Consider the following 20,855-nt stretch of genomic DNA (forward strand, 5'->3'; position numbering starts at 1 on the left):
ATACAACACGTTACAGCACTGATTCAACGCAGTGATTCGACGTATCTTAGGCGTTCGTTCCAACGTGATTCTGAGCATGCGCATTGGAAAGCGTCCACAGGATGGCGCATGCGCCGTTCATTCGGCCCATCATTTGCATGGGGGTCACGGTTCATTTAAATGGATCACGCCCACTTCCACCTACTTTGAATTAGGCCGGCTTACGCCTAAAAATTTACGTTACGCCGGCGCAACGTTGGGAGCATTTCCTTTGTGAATACTGTGCTCGCCGCTCTGCGCAGCGTCGGCGTAGCGTATATTCGATATGCTACGCCCGCATAAAGATGCGCCAAGGTATGTGAATCTGGGCCAATGTCTTCATATATTTAGGCCAATATGTATTCTGTTACGTGTTTTTGGTAAAAAAACAAACAAAAAAACAACAATAAGCACATAATGATTGATTTACAGGAACGTTATAGCGTCTACATACTATGGGATATATTTATGGATTTTTTATTTATTTATAATTTTTTTTATACTAGTAATGGCGGTGATCAGCGACTTATAACAGGACTGCAATATAGCACTGAACATTCTTACACTATCTGACACTTTTCACAATTTGCGGGAACCAGTGACACTAATACAGTGATTAGTGCTAAAAATATGTACAGCCACTCTACTAATGACACTGGCTGGGAAGTGGTTAAACATCTAAAGCGATTAAAAGCTTAACTGGGTGTCTAGCCAGTGTTTTTTGCGTACGGTGTGCTGCTTTTACAAGGGGAAGAGACCAATCCTAGTGTCTGCTTTTCAGAAATACAGGATTGCCCCCCCCCACCCTCCTCATCAGAACTGAGATATGCCTTGGCAGATTTCAGTTATATGTGTTTAACTGGCAATTGGCGGGTGTCGGAGGACATCAAGTCCTCGGAACCCACAGATCAGCTTGTGCTGTAAATCATGACAGCACAGGTGATCTGCTGGTGGCATGCGCACCGCACCCCCTGCAGGCAGAATTGCAGAATCACACATATAAAGAATATGTGATTCTGCCCACAGCAGTCACCCTGTATCAGTAGAAGTTCAATAGGGTGGTCAGCAAGTGGTAAAAGTATAGTGTAGTCAAATCAAGATAAAGAAAAACAATTTCTGTATTTTTACGACCCTTTCCTTTTTACCTCACTAAATCAATGTCATCATGCAAGAATCAGTTGTGCTCAGTGCATGCATTTTAGCACTTTTTCTTAATTTTCTGACAGTAAAGGGCAAACTTTTTAAAGATTTAGCATGATGGCATCATTACTGAAGATTATCCATTAACCTTTATTTCACTCTATTGTCCGTGACCAAAGGCTTAAAACTGACAATTCCCAAAATAAATTTAATAACGCTCTTAATAATGCTTTTAATATCGCTCTTGGGTTCTTCTTTTCTTATCACAAGAAAGGATTGTTCAGTTAGCAAAAATCCAAATAAACCCTATCCTTATGAATCTGTGGATTGGTTTGGCTCCTGTTTAGCAATATGTCACATATCAACTTATCATTCCACTGATAATACAGTTAATGGTTCTTAAACCCTATTTAGTCCATGTAAAGTTGTCATGCCAAAGACAAATTGAGTGACTAAGTTTACACAGTCAAACCATAAATATGGAAGTAAGTTTCAAAGAAATCCAATTCAGAGGTGAATTCTTATGTCTAACACTGTTCACATCACACAGGACTCTTAGCTTAACCCTTTTATGACCAAAGGGTATTAAAGTGGTTGTAAACCCTCCTTGACAAGTTTTCCCAGATGTAATCCTCAATAAGCACTGTACACATTGCTCTGTATGGATTGATCCATACATAAAAAATCCAAGACAAAAGTAAACTTACACATCAGATCATACAATATTTCTGGTCATTCCCATCATTCAAATAATGAAAATGGTAGTTTGAAAAACAATACACACTGTCCGAGTAGTGAAGGGGGCGGGAACATCATATGCTCACATCCCGATACCTGGGGGTAGTGTCTCAAATCTTTCTCAACAAAATTATTAAAACTATTCAATCCAGGGTAACCAGATCCTGTCAAATTTCTGAGGGCATCCCTTGTAGGTGTAAGTCATCTTATACATAGGTAACACAGCATTTATGGAGGAGTCCCATGATTCCACCTTTGGGGGAGAGGGGGAGGCCCATTTCCTTAGAATATCCTTTTTGGCATAGAATAACAAAAAGGAGATGAGCAACTTAGTGTAGCGGGGTCTTTGGTCATCCTCATGGATACCCAACAGGGCTAATTCGGGCGATAACGGGAGTGACAGTTGTAGTCGTATATTGATACTCTCAAAGACCACTGCCCAAAATGTCATCACGAGGGGACAGGACCAGAACATATGCATATAGGTGCTATCAGAAGATTGGCATCTGGGGCAATTTGTTGACCTATGAGGGTAAATCTGATGCAGTCTCTGAGGCATGTAATATACTTGGTGCATGAATTTGGATTGCAACAACTTATCCCTACAGGATATCACAAGTTTAGACCCATCCTCAAAGTATTCCTCCCAATTCTCTGTATCCAAACTAGGAATGTCAGTCTGCCACTTTTCCCAAAGAGCGTTCATTTTAGGTGAGTCAACCCCTAGTAGGGTAAGGTATAATGTAGAGAGGGTTTTCTTAAGAGTTTCTTGTGCTAGGACTTCCCCAATAGGGCATAACACATGTTTAAATAATAAAAAAAAAGTTTATTTCTTTAAAGCTGAAGTCTAGCAAAAAAAAATCTTTCTCATATCTCTAGTGACCTAACTTACCTGTAATGAATTATGTCCCACATTGGACAGACATCTGGATATCTTAGAAGTCTTATGTGCAAGGATGTGCCTCTATCTGCTGCTGAACTTCCATCACTGTGGGAGTTAATAGCTCCAAGTTTTCTGTCAAGCTGTAGTCAACCTCTCCCTCTTTTTGTAAAAGTTGTTTCATAGCGAACATGCATATAACTCAATCTCCGGATGGGAGAGAGAATTCTGTCATTCATCGGATTCACCCTCATTCAAAGATTGGTTTACATTCAGTGTACCCTCTAAAACAGGGATCCTCAAACTACAGCCCTCCAGCTGTTGTGGAACTACACATCCCATGAGGCAATGTAAAACTCTGACACTCACAGACATGAATGGGCATGATGGGAATTGTAGTTCCTGAACAACTGGAGGGCCGTAGTTTGAGGACCAATGCTCTATAACTACTTTTCACAATGGAGGAGGAAGAAGAGGGTGGGTCCCCCATTGATAGCTTGCTCACTGTAGCTTTACAGAAGATTCAGAGCTATTAACTCCCTTAGTGCTGGTGTTCAAAAACAAGACAAGGACGGGTCACCCCACACAGAAGATTTCTAAACAATCCAGCCGCCTGCAAAACATGGGGCATACTTCATTACAGGTAAATTGAGTTTCTAAAGCTATCATTTTGTTTTTTCTAAACTTCAGGTTTAATGTATTTTTTTTAATACCATACTTTTTAGATGACAATTACAAGTATCATATGATTGGTGTCAATGCAGGCCAAAGGTGGCAGCGTCCATCTGCAAATTGAAAGCTTTTATTTTAATAATAACATCTCCAGCCTGCATACTTTCACAAAGTTCCTTCCACCAGCGATATAGGGTGCATTCTTTCCACTAATGTATACATTGTCACCACTACCATCTTCTTTCTGTCTTTTTCTAGGTCACTTACATCAAGTCCCATACAGTTGCTGGGATTAGGAAGAGCATTTATTGCAAAAGTGACTTAAAGTATCTCTTCTGCCATATAGAAAGATGTTTTCCTACATTTATAACTAGACTCAATTTTTAATATTTAACCGGAGGATTGAATTAGTAATTTACATAGTACTGAGTCGCATACATAATTATTTGGCTTAACAAAGTCTACACTTTAGACAGTCAATAAAAAATATCACTTTTGGCAAAAAGTACATTTTTGGAAAACGTTTCAGTATAATCTGTTTGATAATATACTGTTTGTCTTGGCACAAACTGAGAACCTTTGTACTTAAATCATCTAGGCAAATTATTACCAATAACCTATAGTAATTGTATAAATTATATATGAACATATGACTTTGTTGCTTGTATAAAGGTAATTGTAGAGTACATATTGGCGAACATCAGTGTGATTTACACCCTAATCATTTTATCACTTAAGTCAAAAAGGAGTAGCAAACAAACTCGATAAATGGCCTGGCCTTGTACGTTTTATGAAGTGCAAAATCTGCCTGGCTGCAATAATATAAAGTTTTCTAGTCAGTTGCACTTCTTCTGTAAGTAAAGTTAAATGAAGGTACAAGTTTTATGTTGTTATTCTATTTAATGATAAATAACAATGTACCTAAATTGATTACTTTCACAGCCATTTTCCTCCAGGTTGCCAATTAAATAATATATATTCTCAAAGTAATGGGATTTTTATTTTAGATTTGATCAGTCTACCATCCCTGAATTTAAATTAAGGCTTAAGTATAGAATATTTTGTTTGGGAACGTACATTTTACAAGCAGCTACTGTGATAATAATTGATTACATTGTAAAACTAATTAGAAGTGATGTTCAGAGGATAAAGTATTCGAAGTTATATGTTTTGCTTTATCTGCCATGGAAATATTTACTTTCCTCAATCAAAATGGCAAACATATCTGTATATAAAAATTTTACTACTCCCATCCAGCTTTCGAATGCAAAGTTATAATATGTAGTGTGGAGGCAAGCCAAATTTGTGGAGGCAATTAACAACTGTAATTTGGAATGCTATTACTTGGGACCCAAATTATTTGAGCACAAATGGACTGTTTAGGAGGATCTGTGAGTAATAAATCAGAATGTAAATTAAATTTGATAACTTACTCATTTGAGCTACTGGGGATTTTGCATGTTACATGCACCAAGAGTTTGCATTTACATGCACAATCAGTAATGATCAAAGTTTTTAAATTCCCAACCAATATCAGGTGATCAGAAAGCCTACATTTACCACAACATGAAAAGGATAGGGTACTTAATTCTGTGTTTTAAATATTTTCACAGCTACTTTAGCCCAATGTCAGCTGTGCTGTTTGTGATGATGATGTGCTATTAATTCCACATAACAACAAATAAAGAAGTGCTCCCAGCCCTGTGGAAGTCAATAAAGCCACAAGCCCAGGAATAGATAAAATCAGATTTCACTTAAAGCGGAAGTTCACCCTAAATATCCACTTTAGCATATCCAGATCAGTGCAGTATATACATAAACATGTGTCTATTAATTTCTTTTATTGTGTTTAATTACCGTGAATCTGGAGTATTTGCAGACACTTCCTGATATCCCTCTCGCGGGAGTGGGCGCATCTTTTCTCTTCCCCAGCGCCCCAATGTCTCCTGGGAGCACAGTGTCATGCATCCCAAAAGACAATTCACAACGCCGACCGTCCTAATCTCGCAGGATTTCACTTGTCACGTGACTCATCAAGCAGGTCACGTGATGAGAATTCACCGCTTCCCAGAAGTATTTGCTTGTGGGCTTGCCAATGCCCACAGGCAAAATGGCAAATTCCGGCAGCGATTTTTATAAGTTTACGTTTTCGGCCAATTTAGACTGGGGATGATTAGAAACCTTAAACATGTGAGTACCAAGTTGCTAAACATTAAAACAATCAATACATTATTAAAAAAAATAAAAAAATAAAAGATATACCGCGGAACCTCCGCTTTAAATGTAAAGTTAAAAAGCATGACATGCAGGAGTGCCCAGACTGATACATCACCAAGCCAGTGGAGAAGAGAAACACATAATTCCAAATGCTAAAGGATGACACATGATCCCGGATTCAACAGTAGATTACACAGCCCAGGAGCCTGAGGACAGTGGGAGAAGTTTGTAGATTACAGCCGCCAAGGTCACAGAGATGGCACATTTGCCTGAAGCCCTGTGTCTCAAAAACCCAGGTGCCATACACCTAGCAAAAGAGTGACTGAACTTTGGCTGGTGAGGGCAAACTGGAAGTCTTGGAGAGCAAACTATGTCAAGCCAAAGAATAAAAGCCAGTCACCATGATAATATGTTTCGGGGGCGTGTCCCTTTATCAGATCATGTGTATCAATTCAACGTGTCTTTGCTGGCACAGTTCCTAAACATGTGTAGGCCGGGGAGAGACACCGGCAGAACTACATAGCTGCCAAGCTGATGATTATAATTTTTTCCTTGCTTTATGGACACTCTGCCATTCCATTGGTGACCCTCGAGGACCATAAGATCAAGGACGCTCTGGTTTCTCTGTGTTGGATTACACCATTCCCCGCACTGTCTGATCCCCATTTGGGATCATAGGCTCTGGTAAGGGTCAGTGTGTACGTTGGTGGTGGCTATCCTTCTATTTATCACGATTGACTGTCAACCAATCACTGGGTGTTGCTCTCTATTTTTGGAGTGTTTTATCACGGATTTACACTATGTTAGTTTATTTTTTTCTTTGGATGTTCCGTATTATTATCGGTGATTACTGAGGACCCCGTTTACTTCAGGAAGGATGTTCTGATTTAGCCATTGGATTGTGATACTCTCTGCATTATCGGATCCCCACAGGGATCGCAGACTCTGGTAAGGGTCAGTATTTTTGTTTGGTGGCGGCTTCCTCTTTATTCATCTATTACAGTTGTGTGTCATCCCAACATTGTAAAGACTGAATACGTTTACATCACACATTTTGGACTTTGTTTCATTCATTTTTTCTTTTTTTATCAAAGACTTTGCAAAAAAGTTTTTCTTAATTTTTTTGGACATTATTGATATAATTGTTCCATCTTATTTTTTCACAGATATCTAACTCTTGCTTTTTTGTCTGACATGCAGGAGTGCCCAGACTGATACATCACCAAGCCAGTGGAGAAGAGAAACACATAATCCCAAATGCTAAAGGATGGATGACACATGATCCCGGATTCAACAGTAGATTACACAGCCCAGGAGCCTAAGGACAGTGGGAGAAGTTTGTAGATTACAGCCGCCAAGGTCACAGAGATGGCACATTTTCCTGAAGCCCTGTGTCTGAAAAACCCAGGTGCCATACACCTAGCAAAAGAGTGCCTGAACATTGGCTGGTGAGGGCAAACTGGAAGTCTTGGAGAGCAAACTATGTCAAGCCAAAGAATAAAAGCCAGTCACCATGATAATATGTTTCGGGGGCATGTCCCTTTATCAGATCATGTGTATTAATTCAACGTGTCTTTTTACACAGCAGCACCACATCAACCAGCAAGCATGAAGGAGGACCACAAATAACAACCAGAATGTCGCCCTAGAAGCAGATATATTCTCTACAAGCTTTTTAAGGGTAGATCCCACCAAAGTAAGGAAAATAAGGGAAGTAAGGAATATACTCGCTTAGACTGTTATCTCTGTAATAATTTTCCCCATGGGAAGAATCGCCCTCTATTTCTGTTCCAGTAACAATTGAAATGTTGTCTCTCACATCACTTTCTACCCCATTTGCAATGGTCATCAGGACAATTAGAGAGCAGTAAACACCTGACCAAGGTTCTAATGCTTTCCAACTAAATATAATATGAGAAAAATAACTGTAAGTAGACTTTACATTTTCTAGCACTACAATCTGTCAAACCAGTCCATGGGGCATGCAGGCTTATATTGCTCACCTCTCTTCAAAAATGTTTGTTATTTTGTTTCCATCATAAGCATATAATTCCAGTACTTTGTGCATCACTGATCCAAGACAAGTATGCAAATCAGGTGTTCTCATTTCATCTGAGGAATACTTGCTCCAGGTTAGTGACTAAAAGTACTGAAGCCACAAACAGACAGGTAACTAGCATTTACAGAAAGAGGTCAGGAATATCAGTCAACCTTTTCCTCCTAATACAAGTGTACTTCAAATGTAACCTATTAAAGTGAAATGTGTAACCCATATCTAAGTGTTTCCATTGTAATATCTTATATTATTATATATCTGTAGTGTTATCTGATTCTGGTGTTAGGCAGGTAAAAATAAAGGCTGCTTTTTGCCATGAAGATAAATGACAATCAGTAAAATCTGAAAAGTGCACAACCACTGAAATCACACATCAACCTGAAATTACATGAAACAATGAAATACAATTTATTAAAGTATAACTAAAGGCATTTCCGTTTTGTATAGAATGGGGAGGGCTTAGAACACCTGCTAAGGTGATTTAGAGAAAAAGTATTTCCTCTTACTTCCTGTTTTGACTATGGACAGGAGATGAAGGAAAATCTCTCCAATGGGACACAGATGACAAGAAAATAAACTGACAGGGGTTATAACCTTCCCTTACTCTATCCAATAATGAAAAAGAAAAGGTTTTGCACATAGTTTTTATTTAACCCCTTAACGCCCGCCGCACGAGTATATACGTCCGCAAAATGGCACGGACAGGCAGATGGGCGTATATATATACGTCCCTGCCTTCTAGCGGGTGGGGGGTCCGATCGGGATCCCCCCGCGCTGTGTGCGGCGGGCGGATTCCCTCGGGGAGCGATCCGGGACGACGGCGCGGCTATTCGTTTATAGCCGCTCCGTCGCGATCGCTCCCCGGAGCTGAAGAACGGGGAGAGCAGTATGTAAACACGGCTTCCCCGTGCTTCACTGTGGCGGCGTATCGATCGAGTGATCCTTTTTATAAGGGAGACTCGATCGATGACGTCAGTCCTACAGCCACACCCCCCTACAGTTGTAAACACACACTAGGTGAACCCTAACTCCTACAGCGCCCCCTGTGGTTAACTCCCAAACTGCAACTGTCATTTTCACAATAAACAATGCAATTTAAATGCATTTTTTGCTGTGAAAATGACAATGGTCCCAAAAATGTGTCAAAATTGTCCGAAGTGCCCGCCATAATGTCGCAGTCACGAAAAAAATCGCTGATCGCCGCCAATAGTAGTAAAAAAAAAATAATTAATAAAAATGCAATAAAACTATCCCCTATTTTGTAAACACTATAAATTTTGCGCAAACCAATCGATAAACGCTTATTGCGATTTTTTTTACCAAAAATAGGTAGAAGAATACGTATCGGCCTAAACTGAGGAAAAAATAATATTTTATATATGTTTTTGGGGGATATTTATTATAGCAAAAAGTAAAAAATATTGAATTTTTTTCAAAATTGTCACTCTATTTTTTTTTATAGCGCAAAAAATAAAAACCACAGAGGTGATCAAATACTACCAAAAGAAAGCTCTATTTGTGGGGGAAAAAAGGACGCCAATTTTGTTTGGGAGCCACGTCGCACGACCGTGCAATTGTCTGTTAAAGCAACGCAGTGCCGGATCGCAAAACCTGGCCTGGGCAGTTAGCTGCAAAATTGGTCGGGGCTTAAGTGGTTAAACCAGGATTAGAAAATAACTAAATACCAACATATTTTCTAAAATCCTTCACCTATTCTGTTTATGCATTCAATGAGCGACATTCATAAAACAATGTAAGTACCATTGTAAACAATCCATATTCTTACTTTCTGAATTGAAACAATTCCTTCTTGGGTGTCTTTATCCACAGATATTTTGAAGACACTTTGGCCATCACCATCAACAATCTTATATTCCATTTCAGCATTTAGTCCCACATCATCATCTGCTGCTTTTATTTTGGCTACTGTTGAGCCAACAGGCAATGATTCAGGAACATAATACTGATCAGACTCTAAAGAAAGAAGAAATTCAAATGATGAATATTAGAAAAAACATTTTTTTAATTGCGTTGGGAAGAGTTAAAGCTCCTGCCGTGGTTTCCCCTTTTTTATTGTCTGGTAGACCACGGTCACTGGGACAGAAATGTGAAATCTTAGACATTTTAAAATAGATAGTACTTTTTACACAGCAGCTGAAAAAAATCATGGATGTGAATGTGTCCCATAGGAAAACATGTAAATGAACTGTAGTGTGTTTCTGCAAAAAGCACCAAAAAAGAGGTGTGAACACAGGCCTGAGATGTTTAGTAACATAATGGGTTTAAAAAAACAAGAATAAGTACAAAAAGAGCAAATAATCACTACTGTAAGGGGTTCATTTTTTTTTAAAGTAATATTTACAGTAGCGATTTGCTTTTTTGTACTATAAAGGGTCCGCTAATTTTCGTTTTTTTAACCCCATTGTGTTACTGGCCGATTTATTGATTATGAAAATTGTAATTGATTAGTTGTCTATTAATCGATTAGTTGCTTCGGCCCTAGCATTGTTTATTGTTCACTATTCCCATTTAGAAAACACATATTTTTCATTATTGTTTTGGATTCACTATTCCCAGTCAGAGAACACAAATATTTGATTATGCACTCAGTATCTTGCTACATTGCAAGTTAATCACTTATTCTCCTTTATGGATCTTTGGGAAGTTATTTTAGCCCAACGTAAAAATAGATATAAAAAGGAAAAAAGTGCGCTTACTAATGCAAACAAATCGTGAACAAGCTGCTAACTCAAAAATGTTATACTAACATAAAATCTGATACAAAAAAATGGAGTAGCGCTGAGAAAAATGAAGTGAAGGCCTTCAAAGGACAGAAGGCTGTATGAAACACAATGTCTATCAAGGTGATGTAATATACAAGAGTGAAGACAATTATTAATAATAGTCCATGTGAAAATCAAGTTCAGAGCGTGACACCCCAATGTGATTCAGGTTAAGTGAAGTCTGGTTCCAATGAAAGAAATGCGACTTGCTGACCCTTACCACAAAGAAAGATCCTAACGGACCAAATCAAGCTGGATTCACTGGGTATGCTGGAGAGGATCCTCTCTGTATATACGATCCCTCCAGGGGTCACCAGTCGATCAGTGAAGCGACAAAATAAAAAGGAAAAAACTCTTATAGTGTAAATCCGTGTATGATGATCATAAACGTGTATCCCCAGTGACTGGTAACAGACAGTGTGAACATAAACAAACCACCACCAGTACACACACTGACCCTTACCAGAGCCACTGATCCATCAGGATCAGTCAGAGCATAGGGGATATACACAGTAGGCAGCGATGGGACGTCTCAGCCAATGTTGGAACAGGAGATGCGGCAGGTAGGATATGTGAGAGGAGGAAGAAAGACTCACATAGCGTAATACCGTAGGAATATTTAATAAAAAATATAATAATTTTTTTATTAAATATTCCTACGGTATTACGCTATGTGAGTCTTTCTTCCTCCTCTCACATATCCTACCTGCCGCATCTCCTGTTCCAACATTGGCTGAGACGTCCCATCGCTGCCTACTGTGTATATCCCCTATGCTCTGACTGATCCTGATGGATCAGTGGCTCTGGTAAGGGTCAGTGTGTGTACTGGTGGTGGTTTGTTTATGTTCACACTGTCTGTTACCAGTCACTGGGGATACACGTTTATGATCATCATACACGGATTTACACTATAAGAGTTTTTTCCTTTTTATTTTGTCGCTTCACTGATCGACTGGTGACCCCTGGAGGGATCGTATATACAGAGAGGATCCTCTCCAGCATACCCAGTGAATCCAGCTTGATTTGGTCCGTTAGGATCTTTCTTTGTGGTAAGGGTCAGCAAGTCGCATTTCTTTCATTGGAACCAGACTTCACTTAACCTGAATCACATTGGGGTGTCACGCTCTGAACTTGATTTTCACATGGACTATTATTAATAATTGTCTTCACTCTTGTATATTACATCACCTTGATAGACATTGTGTTTCATACAGCCTTCTGTCCTTTGAAGGCCTTCACTTCATTTTTCTCAGCGCTACTCCATTTTTTTGCAACGTAAAAATAGTTCAAAATACTAACACAATAAATGTCAGAGAACTCGTGCAGCAAGCACTCATTCCCAGGCATCAGCCACAAATTCCCGGTCCGCTAGCGCTAATGTGCTCCTAGACTGAAATGTATGGGACTCAGAGCGGGCATGTGCAGTAGCGCACCCGCAGTGCTCATGCGCGCGCCTCCATGAATCCCAGCGCACGGCGCCCTATTTAAGTGTGGGATCTGCCTAGTGTCAGTGCTAAATTGTCTTTATCTAGTACCTGCGTTCCTGCTGCCTGTTATCAGATTGACCCTGCTGACTACTGCCAGGGAGGTTAATATTAGGTGAGTGGTTAAAAATGATGGCTGATAGGTGTATATACTTTGGTTTTGCTTTAAGGAATCACTTTAGATGTAGTGTTAAAATTTAGGGTATGGGGATTGAGCACAATGTGTCTTTTGGAATATCTAATTAACCATAATAGCTTTTGTGGGCCTATAAAATGACTAGGCTCCAGGTATTGTTATAATTTATTGTTCTTTTGAGCCTAAGTTTACATTTCAACACCCATCTTCCATGTTATCAGCCAGTGGTACTTCAAAAAAATACATTATAAGTTTCCTGTGGTTTTTCATCACAGGGGCCTTTTACCTATTTAATAAACTTGTATTTATAGGGCATAGGAGTGTAATCGAAACAGGTAACAATATACAGTAACAAATGCTTCAGTTTCCACCCAAAATAGATGACGACAAAATATTTTCTTCAAATTCAATGACACAGAAGCTATATAGTTTGGAAGATTGCATCTGTGACTTATGGCATGGACACCTACATTTATACTGGGAAAATGTGCTTTAATGTGCCTTATTATACTGTGATGTATAATAATGAATATTATCAAAAGCCCATTGTAGGAACTGGCGTTAAGTACCAAACAGTGCTTTCTTTCTAATTATTTCAGTTGTTAGGAACTGAATAGTCTCCATAAAACCCAGCTCTTCTTTACACTTCCTATCTTCACATTAACATTAATTTTCATCAGCATTTCAGTATTCTGTGCACTCATTGTTAACACTGCCTATCCTTTTACTTTCTGTGCCTACAAGTATAGTTTTTTTTTTGTTATATATCAAGGATTAATTCAAAACCTGAAGCAGACTTCAGTGTTTTCATCTTTAGGTCTTGACCTTAATAGTGACAGCCAGGTTCATTATACGTTGTAGCAAGCATACAGTGGTTAAAAAGAACTGTGAAGTATTATATTTCTGTTAGATCTTCTTAAAACAGAGCAGGCTGTATATTATCTTTTCTTATGGTACGTTGACTGGGGAATATTATATACAATTGTTACTTACAACGGGAATAACCATTTCATTTAAGACCTTCTAAATAGCATTGAGATTGTTATAAGTTTATTATTTGAACAGTTCACTAATGAACAATTATATAATTTTTAGATGCCTAGTTAAAGAAATTATTTTTCAAGTCTCCTAAGCCCAGTGCTCTTACAGTTCATTTATGTTTTACTGAAAAGCAATTAAAGCAATTGCATAATTTCCTCTAGTTTACCTGTTTAATTTGTGTATATTTAATTAGATTTAACATTGTTAGCAAAAGTGTTCCTGGTTGGACAAAGGAAGGATAGTGTGCATAAGAGAAAGAAAACTAGCGTTATATTTGTTGGAGTGGGGACAGAAACAGTGGCAAGGTATGTTGCTGCAGTATACAAATAACTACCCACCATACTAAGTGGAGCAATATGTAAAGCAGTGGAAAATGTACAGTATAGTGTACAAAAGTGGAGCAGTGTGTAAAATGGAAAACAGTTTACAGTGTTGAAGGGTATGCAGTAGAGAGCATACAACAAAGTGTTCATAGCAGAATAGTGTGCCTTTTAGTGATATTGATTTATAGTTGAAAATACTGCATTTGGTCACTAGATGGCACCAAGTAACACAGAAACATCCTATGAAACTTGACACCATCTAGTGGCCAAATGAAGTATTTCCATTTCAAAATCAATCAAAAACATCTGTCCAGCAGAAGAAATAGCTTAAAGATTAACTCTACTTTTGTTAAGAAAAAAAACAGTCCCCTCTGGGGGATCTATGTACATTATAAGGATTTTAACAAATTTTGTTGCAGATTCTTACCTTTTGTTATTTTGAAAAAATCACTGTGTATGTGTCTGTTTCTGTGTGGAAAGTGAATCTAATGGGGCGTGCACCCCTTTAGATGTGATTTCCTATTAAGAGTATCTCACCAAAAATTACACTTTTGTTGCAGGGGATGCCTGAAATCTGACTTCTATCTTACTGCAGACTTCTGGGAAAATCAGTGAGCCAATCACACCAGCAGTAAATTATGTTTCCGGGAAGTGTTCTGTACAGATCCTGTGTACAGAACACCTCCAGGTATCCACATTGCATTGCATTTTATAGAAAATTACACAGTTACAGATTGAAAAGAAAATGTCATTTTTATTGACATGCAATTAGAATATGACCTGAGCCGCAATTGTATATTCTATATTATTATTTTTTTTTGTTGCTATTTGTTTTTACATAAAAGTGGAGTTACCCTTTAATAACAGATCATTTGCATTTTCGCTGGACAAATTACTATGCACATTTTTTATAAACACACCCTAAATTGTACCCTTGACACTGGTGTCAAAGAGCATTATATGTTTTCTAAGGAGAGGGCACAGCAGAGGCTGTTTGCCACGTTATCACCTTGGTTCTCTAAAAACAGAAAGTGGGAGGGGACAATCTGAAATCATTGATTTGATTTTTTTGGGTACATTTCAACTTGATTTACTGAACTATATAAACAGCTGATATTTAAATCATATCCTGAAAAAATTAAAATTCAGCCTAAATATGTATATGCAATATTTTATATCACCCTGCTTTTTTATTTTTCAGCTTTGGCAAAAATACATTTAGAAATTCTTTGCAAAAAATATTTGCAAAACCTTACCTCCCCCTTTATTCAATCATGTATCTTTATTTTTCTACATGCTGAGAAAAACAATGTTTGTTCTAAGATGATAACTTACTCTTGGGAAATCTTGGTGGATTGTCATTGACATCTGTAAGGGTGACTGTGACAGACGTTGTACCGGATAGTCCTCCCATTAAGCCAACCATATCTTTTGCCTGTATTACAAGAAGATACTGATCTTTAGCTTCTCTGTCCATGTTAGGTAAAGCTGTTCGGATAACCCCTATAAAAAAGTAGAGAGACTATGAATTCATATGTACTTTTTTGGTAGGTTGTGGAGGTGTAGATATACTTTTTATTGGTTGGCCAACTAACTAAGAAATGCAAAGTTTTGAGATATAGTATAGGTATGTTAATTGTAATACCATATCTGACAAAACAGCTAGTTGCCTCTATTCACTAATACAATGTATAAATGCAACTTTACTTTTTCCTGTAGAAGTCAGCGGATAAAAAAAAGTAGAAATTAATACAAAAATTAAAGAAAGCAAAAGCTGACTTATGCCGCGTACACACGATCAGAAATTCCTACAACAAATGTTCGATGTGAGCTTTTTGTCGGAAATTCCAACCATGTGTAGGCTCCATCGGACATTTGCTGTCGGAATTTTCGACAAGAAAAATTTGAGAGCTGGTTCTCAATTTTTCCGACAGCAAAAGTTCTTGTTGGAAATTCCGATCGTCTGTATGCAATTCCGACGCCTGCTCGGAATCATTGAACTTAATTTTTCTCGGCACGTCGTAGTGTTGTACATCACCGCGTTCTTGACGTTCGGAATTTCCGACAACATTTGTGAGACTGTGTGTATGCCAGACAAGTTTGAGCCAAAATTCCGTCGGAAAAAAATCTACGGTTTGAATTTCCAATCGTGTGTACGTTGCATAACACTTTTTAGAGATAGTCTCAAACAAACCCTTTGGAGTGCCCATGTTCAAGAAAACAGACATACAAGACATTTTTTTAATGCTCCTGCCTATCTCAAGTTGGTACATTAACCTGTATTAATTGTTTAACTCATTATAGTTAATAAAACATGGTTTTTGAAATACTGTATCCATAAATCTTGAATACTATTATCACAGAAAACACTAAAGCATATGTCAAGGCAAAACAATTTATATATATTTAGTACATCTCTACAATACATGGACATTTCCTCATCACTTAATTTTATCTCTTCAAACAGGCTGCAAGTACAAATAAAATAGTTAAAAAGTTAATGTGCCAAAAATATAGGGTGCTTCTACCTTTTTGACAACTAGGGATGAGCCAAACACCCCAAGGGCTCAGTTTGCAGCAGAACATGCGAACAGGCAAAAAAATTGTTTGAACATGCAAACACTGTTTGAAACACGAACATGAAAAATCAAAAGTGCTAATTTTAAAGGCTAATATGCAAGTTATTGTCATAAATGTTTGGGGACCTGGGTCCTGCCCCAGGGGACATGTATCAATAAAAAAAATGTTTTTTTCCGGGAGCAGTGATTTTAATAATGTTTAAAGTGAAACAATAAAAGTATTATAATTCCTTTAAATTTCGTACCTGGGGGGTGCCTATAGTATGTCTGTAAAGTGGTGCATGTTTCCCGTGCTTAGAAAAGTCACTGCAGCAAAATTACATTTCTAAAGAAAAAAAAAGTAATTTAAAACTGATCGCGGCTATAATGAATTATTGGGTGTCGGCAATATAGATAAAAGTCATTGAAAAAAAAAACAGCATGGGTTCCCCCCTTAGTCCACTTGCATATAAGCCTTTAAAATTTGCAATTTTGTCAGGACCTGGCAATCCATTATAGCCGCGATCAGTTTTAAATGACTTTTTTTCCTTTAGAAATGTAATTATGCTGCAGGGACTTTTCTAAGGACGGGAAACATGCGCTACTTTACAGGCATACTATACACCCCCCAGGTATGAAATTTAAAGGAATATTTCACTTTTATTCTTTCAATTTAAGCATTATTAAAATCAATGCTCCCCAAAAAAATTCAGTTTTTAAAACTTATTTTTGCATTGATACATGTCCCCTTTGGCAGGAGCCAGGTCCCCAAACACTTTTTATGACAATAACTTGCATATTAACCTTAAAAATGAGCACTTTTAAAGGGTGTTAAATGGCTTTTCAAATTTGCTGCAAACACCCCAAATTGTTCGCTGTTCGGTGAACGGGCGAACAGACAATGTTCGAGTCAAACTCATGTTTGACTCGAACAGATAGCCCATCCCTACACTTTTTCACTATGAATTTTTTAGCATGTGCTATCAGACAATCCTTACCTATTACATTTCTAATAAGTTACAAATAAAAAATTACAAACAAAAAAGACCTCTTCTTATCTCCCCGTATCTCTATATCCCATCCTTTTGCACAGGCAGAGAGCACTGGAAGTTATCAGCGTAAAAGATTTCTGGCAAAAGGAACAGGTATTTTTTTTATTTATCAAACAGATATAACAAAACACTTTCAATTATATATTGAGCAGAAGAAAGAAGAGCAAATAAAAAAAGTATATTATGAGGATTAAAATTCAGTTAGAAAACGTGTTATCCCTTTATAGCCCCTGATGTTAACCCCTTCCCTGCCAGTGTCATTAGTAAAGTAACAGTACATATGTTTAGCACTGATCACTGTAATAATGTCACTGGTTCCCAAAAAATTGTCAGTTAGTGTCATTTGTCTGCTGCAATGTCGCAGTCCCGCTAAAAATAACTCATCACTGCCATTACTAGTAAAATTTAGAAAAAAATCCGTAAAAATATCCCATCGTTTGTAGACACTATAGCTATTAATATACACTTATTGGATTTTTTTTTACCAAAAATATGTAGCAGAATATATATTGGACTAATATTTTTAATTATCCCTCTGTTTTTGTTTATATTGCAAAAATAACCGCAGAGGTAATCAAATACCACCTGAAGAAAGCTCTATTTGTGGGAAAAAATTACATCATTTTTATTTGGGTACAAAGTAACGCAGTGCCATATCGCAAAAAATGGCCTGGTCAGGAAGGGGTAAAACCTTTTGTTCATTAAGTGGTTAAGAAAGAATAGTAAATAGAAAAAAGTGTCCACATTTTTTTATTTGACATGGTTATGCCTGAATGTGGGTAGTAGAGTGATAGATAGCTGTTTGTCTTTATAACTCATTTGTAAATAAAATGTGAGATGCAATGTGTAGGATATTGACTCTGTAATAAAAAAGGGGCAATTATAGAATTTCTGAAGAAATAAAATGCTCAGTAAAAGAACAACTATGTACTTGCTACAAACACTAAAGGAAAGGGTTGTCTCTCTAATGTTATGTTGTGTAACCCTATAGCAACCAATAATATACAAAGCTTTGCTAGAGTGGGAGGATGAAAGATTTTGTCTAATTGGTTGCTCCTGTGCAAAGCAGACTATTCATCCTCAACACCTAAAATGAATGAGGTCAGTTATGTAGAAGATAGCTCAGTGAATTTGAAGTACTCAAGTCTACACAGCAGTGTGTCTCTACAAGGGCAGCATGTGGTTGCCATAGAGGAGTTCATAGATAAATTAAGTGTTTTACAACACTTCATTCCTGTATGTCTGTGCCAGAACTGTCTTCCAGTGTATCTGGGTTATAAAACCCCACGCTGTTATACATTTGAACATACAAAAGCTTTTTTCCTGCATAAAATCTTAAAACTGCTCTCCCCTTTTCAAATTATTTTCTTCTCTATGAATCCTCTTCTCTTATTCTTCACCGGTTCCCTTCAACTGTGTTCTCCTTTTTAATTTCTCTTTCCTTCTCTTCTTATTCTGTTTTTTTTTTTGAACAAACAACTCTCCTGTTCGAAGCCATGTAAGTAGAGCTTTCCTTTCCCTCTCTTACATTGTTTTATATATGCTTACTAGCTATTATTGTATGACAGGTATATATGGAATGTCTCTTGTGCTCACGAGTGTGTCTTTGTAATAATTAAAGGATCAATACTTTGTCCTCTTTGTGCCTTATGATGCCAATATTGATGATTGTATATTTTGTGTGCAATATGTGTCATAAAATCGGTCATTATGCTCATGCAAACACTCCAGTTAAATATGTAAATTTTGGAAGGGAGTGCCCCTGGGATAATACAGATTGGAATGAAATAATGTGGAATGCCAAAAGTATGTATAAAAATAGAGAACATATTTATTAGACACAAAGGTATACAAATAGAGTTCATAGAAAATTGTTAAAACAAAGAACTAGCATGCAATTTAAATTGCCAGAATACATATAACCGACATGTTTCGGAGACAAATGGCTGGATTTGTTTTGCAGCACATATGTATACCTCCTTCTTCAAGGTTTTTTATTATTGGTATAGGCAAAAAGCATTTAGTTTTTATCTCACATAATATTTCTATATATGTGAAGGCACACCAGAACTGGAGGAACCCCCGGGGGGATAGAATATCCAGCTTAGGTGTATTTCATACAGTTGTATAGATGGCAAATGAGAAATGAGCCCAACCCTTGTTAGATTGAAACAATGTAACCAGGCACCATTGAGAGTCCGTTGAGAAGTCGACCTAGCGCAGCCCACCAAAGCTGTGCAGCCAGGGTCTAAGCATATGAAGTTTTGGAGAGCCAAGAGAGCCAAGAGCCAAGCCACCTTAGGATTTCAGCGAGCTGCTGAACACTTTAGGTCAATCACATCACCTCATAAACATATACAAAATAGACGTACCCCTACCCTTAGAGATGGCTCCAGGGGTCATTGATCCCCTGGTAGCTAAGGACAACAGACTTTTTTATTTTTTGTTTGGTTTTTATTTTTTGTGGAAAGTGTCCCTTATATAGGCAATGTAAACACAAGGTCAAAAGAGGCAAATATCTTTCTTCTTCTGTAACCAATAAGAAATACCAGATCAAAAACCTGATCACCTGAAATACCTTGGGGGTAGTATACATGCTTAAGTGTAATTGTGGGCTACAATACATAGGTAGGACTTCCAGACCTTTGGGGGTCCGAATTGCGGAGCACGTAAATAAAATCAAAAAAGGTTTACGAACACACAGTGTTAACATTTTAGGTTAGTGCAAAACAGGGATCCAAGGTGTTTAAAATTCTGTGGGATAGAGAACGTGACCAAACACTGGAGAGGGGACAATTTTATAAGACAACTAAGTCGGCAAGAATCTTTCTGGATATATGAGACAAGGGTGTCAGTTTTAAAGGGGTTAAACGTCAAATTTGATCTGAACTTTTTTATATTGGATAAATAGTGTTAATTTGTATGTTTTCATTTTAAATTTGTATTAAATGTGTATACTAAATTGTTAAGCGATGGCTGCGGGTATATAATTTTATGAATTTATTAATTTAGTTCATAAGATTCAGGACCCCTTCAATAATTCAAGTACATGATTAAGCTGCAGGTCTTGCCAAGGCTCTCTGCATTCTGCATTTTAGCACTGATCACTGTACTAGTGTGAGAAGGGTTACAGGGGAAAGATTCCCACTTTGACGAGACACAGGCGGACCATGCTCCAGTGGGTGCTTGGTCTTGGTCCCCTTTTTTGTATTAATATATTTTTCTAATAAAATGTATACCTTATTAAGCAGCATGGTCCGCCTGTGTCTCTTCACAGTGAGACTCTTTCCCCTGTAACCCTTCTCTCTCTATAGTATTTAGGCACAGAGACCGCACCTATTACTGGTGAGTCTGAAAATTTTGGTACACCACACGGGTATACTGCACACCCAGTATGGTGGTAATTAATAGTGAGTATTGATCTCCAACCAATTGTTCTCACTGTATTGGTGTCCCTGGGTCCCCAAAAAGTATCAAAAGTGTCACTAAGGCCGTGTACACACGGGCAAACATGTACGATGAAAGCGGTCCGCCGGACCGTTTTCACCGTACATGTCTGCCCGGGGATTTCTGTACGATGGCTGTACTAACCATCGTACAGAAATCCGCGCGTAAACAATACGCGGGGCGTGTCCGCGGTGTCGCCGCGACGATGACGCAGCGACGTGGGCGGGCCTGCCAGTTAAATGCTTCCACGCATGTGTCGAAGTCATTCGACGCATGCGAGGGATGGCGGGCGCTCGGACATGTACGGTAG

General features: G+C 38.0%; 1 protein-coding gene across 1 annotated transcript in view; it reads right to left on the bottom strand.

The window, feature by feature from the left end:
• CDH7 (cadherin 7) overlaps positions 1–20,855 on the bottom strand; it is a 280,342-nt gene that overhangs the window by 72,130 nt on the left and 187,357 nt on the right. The window contains exons 5-6 of the mRNA XM_040353910.1: positions 14,824–14,991; positions 9,508–9,695 (exon numbers count right to left, since the gene is read on the bottom strand). Of these exons, the coding sequence (XP_040209844.1) occupies positions 9,508–9,695; positions 14,824–14,991 (356 nt within the window). The remainder of the gene's footprint in view (positions 1–9,507; positions 9,696–14,823; positions 14,992–20,855) is intronic.

Source organism: Rana temporaria, chromosome 5 (genome assembly GCF_905171775.1).
Source record: "Rana temporaria chromosome 5, aRanTem1.1, whole genome shotgun sequence".
NCBI classification, from domain to species: Eukaryota; Metazoa; Chordata; class Amphibia; order Anura; family Ranidae; genus Rana; species Rana temporaria.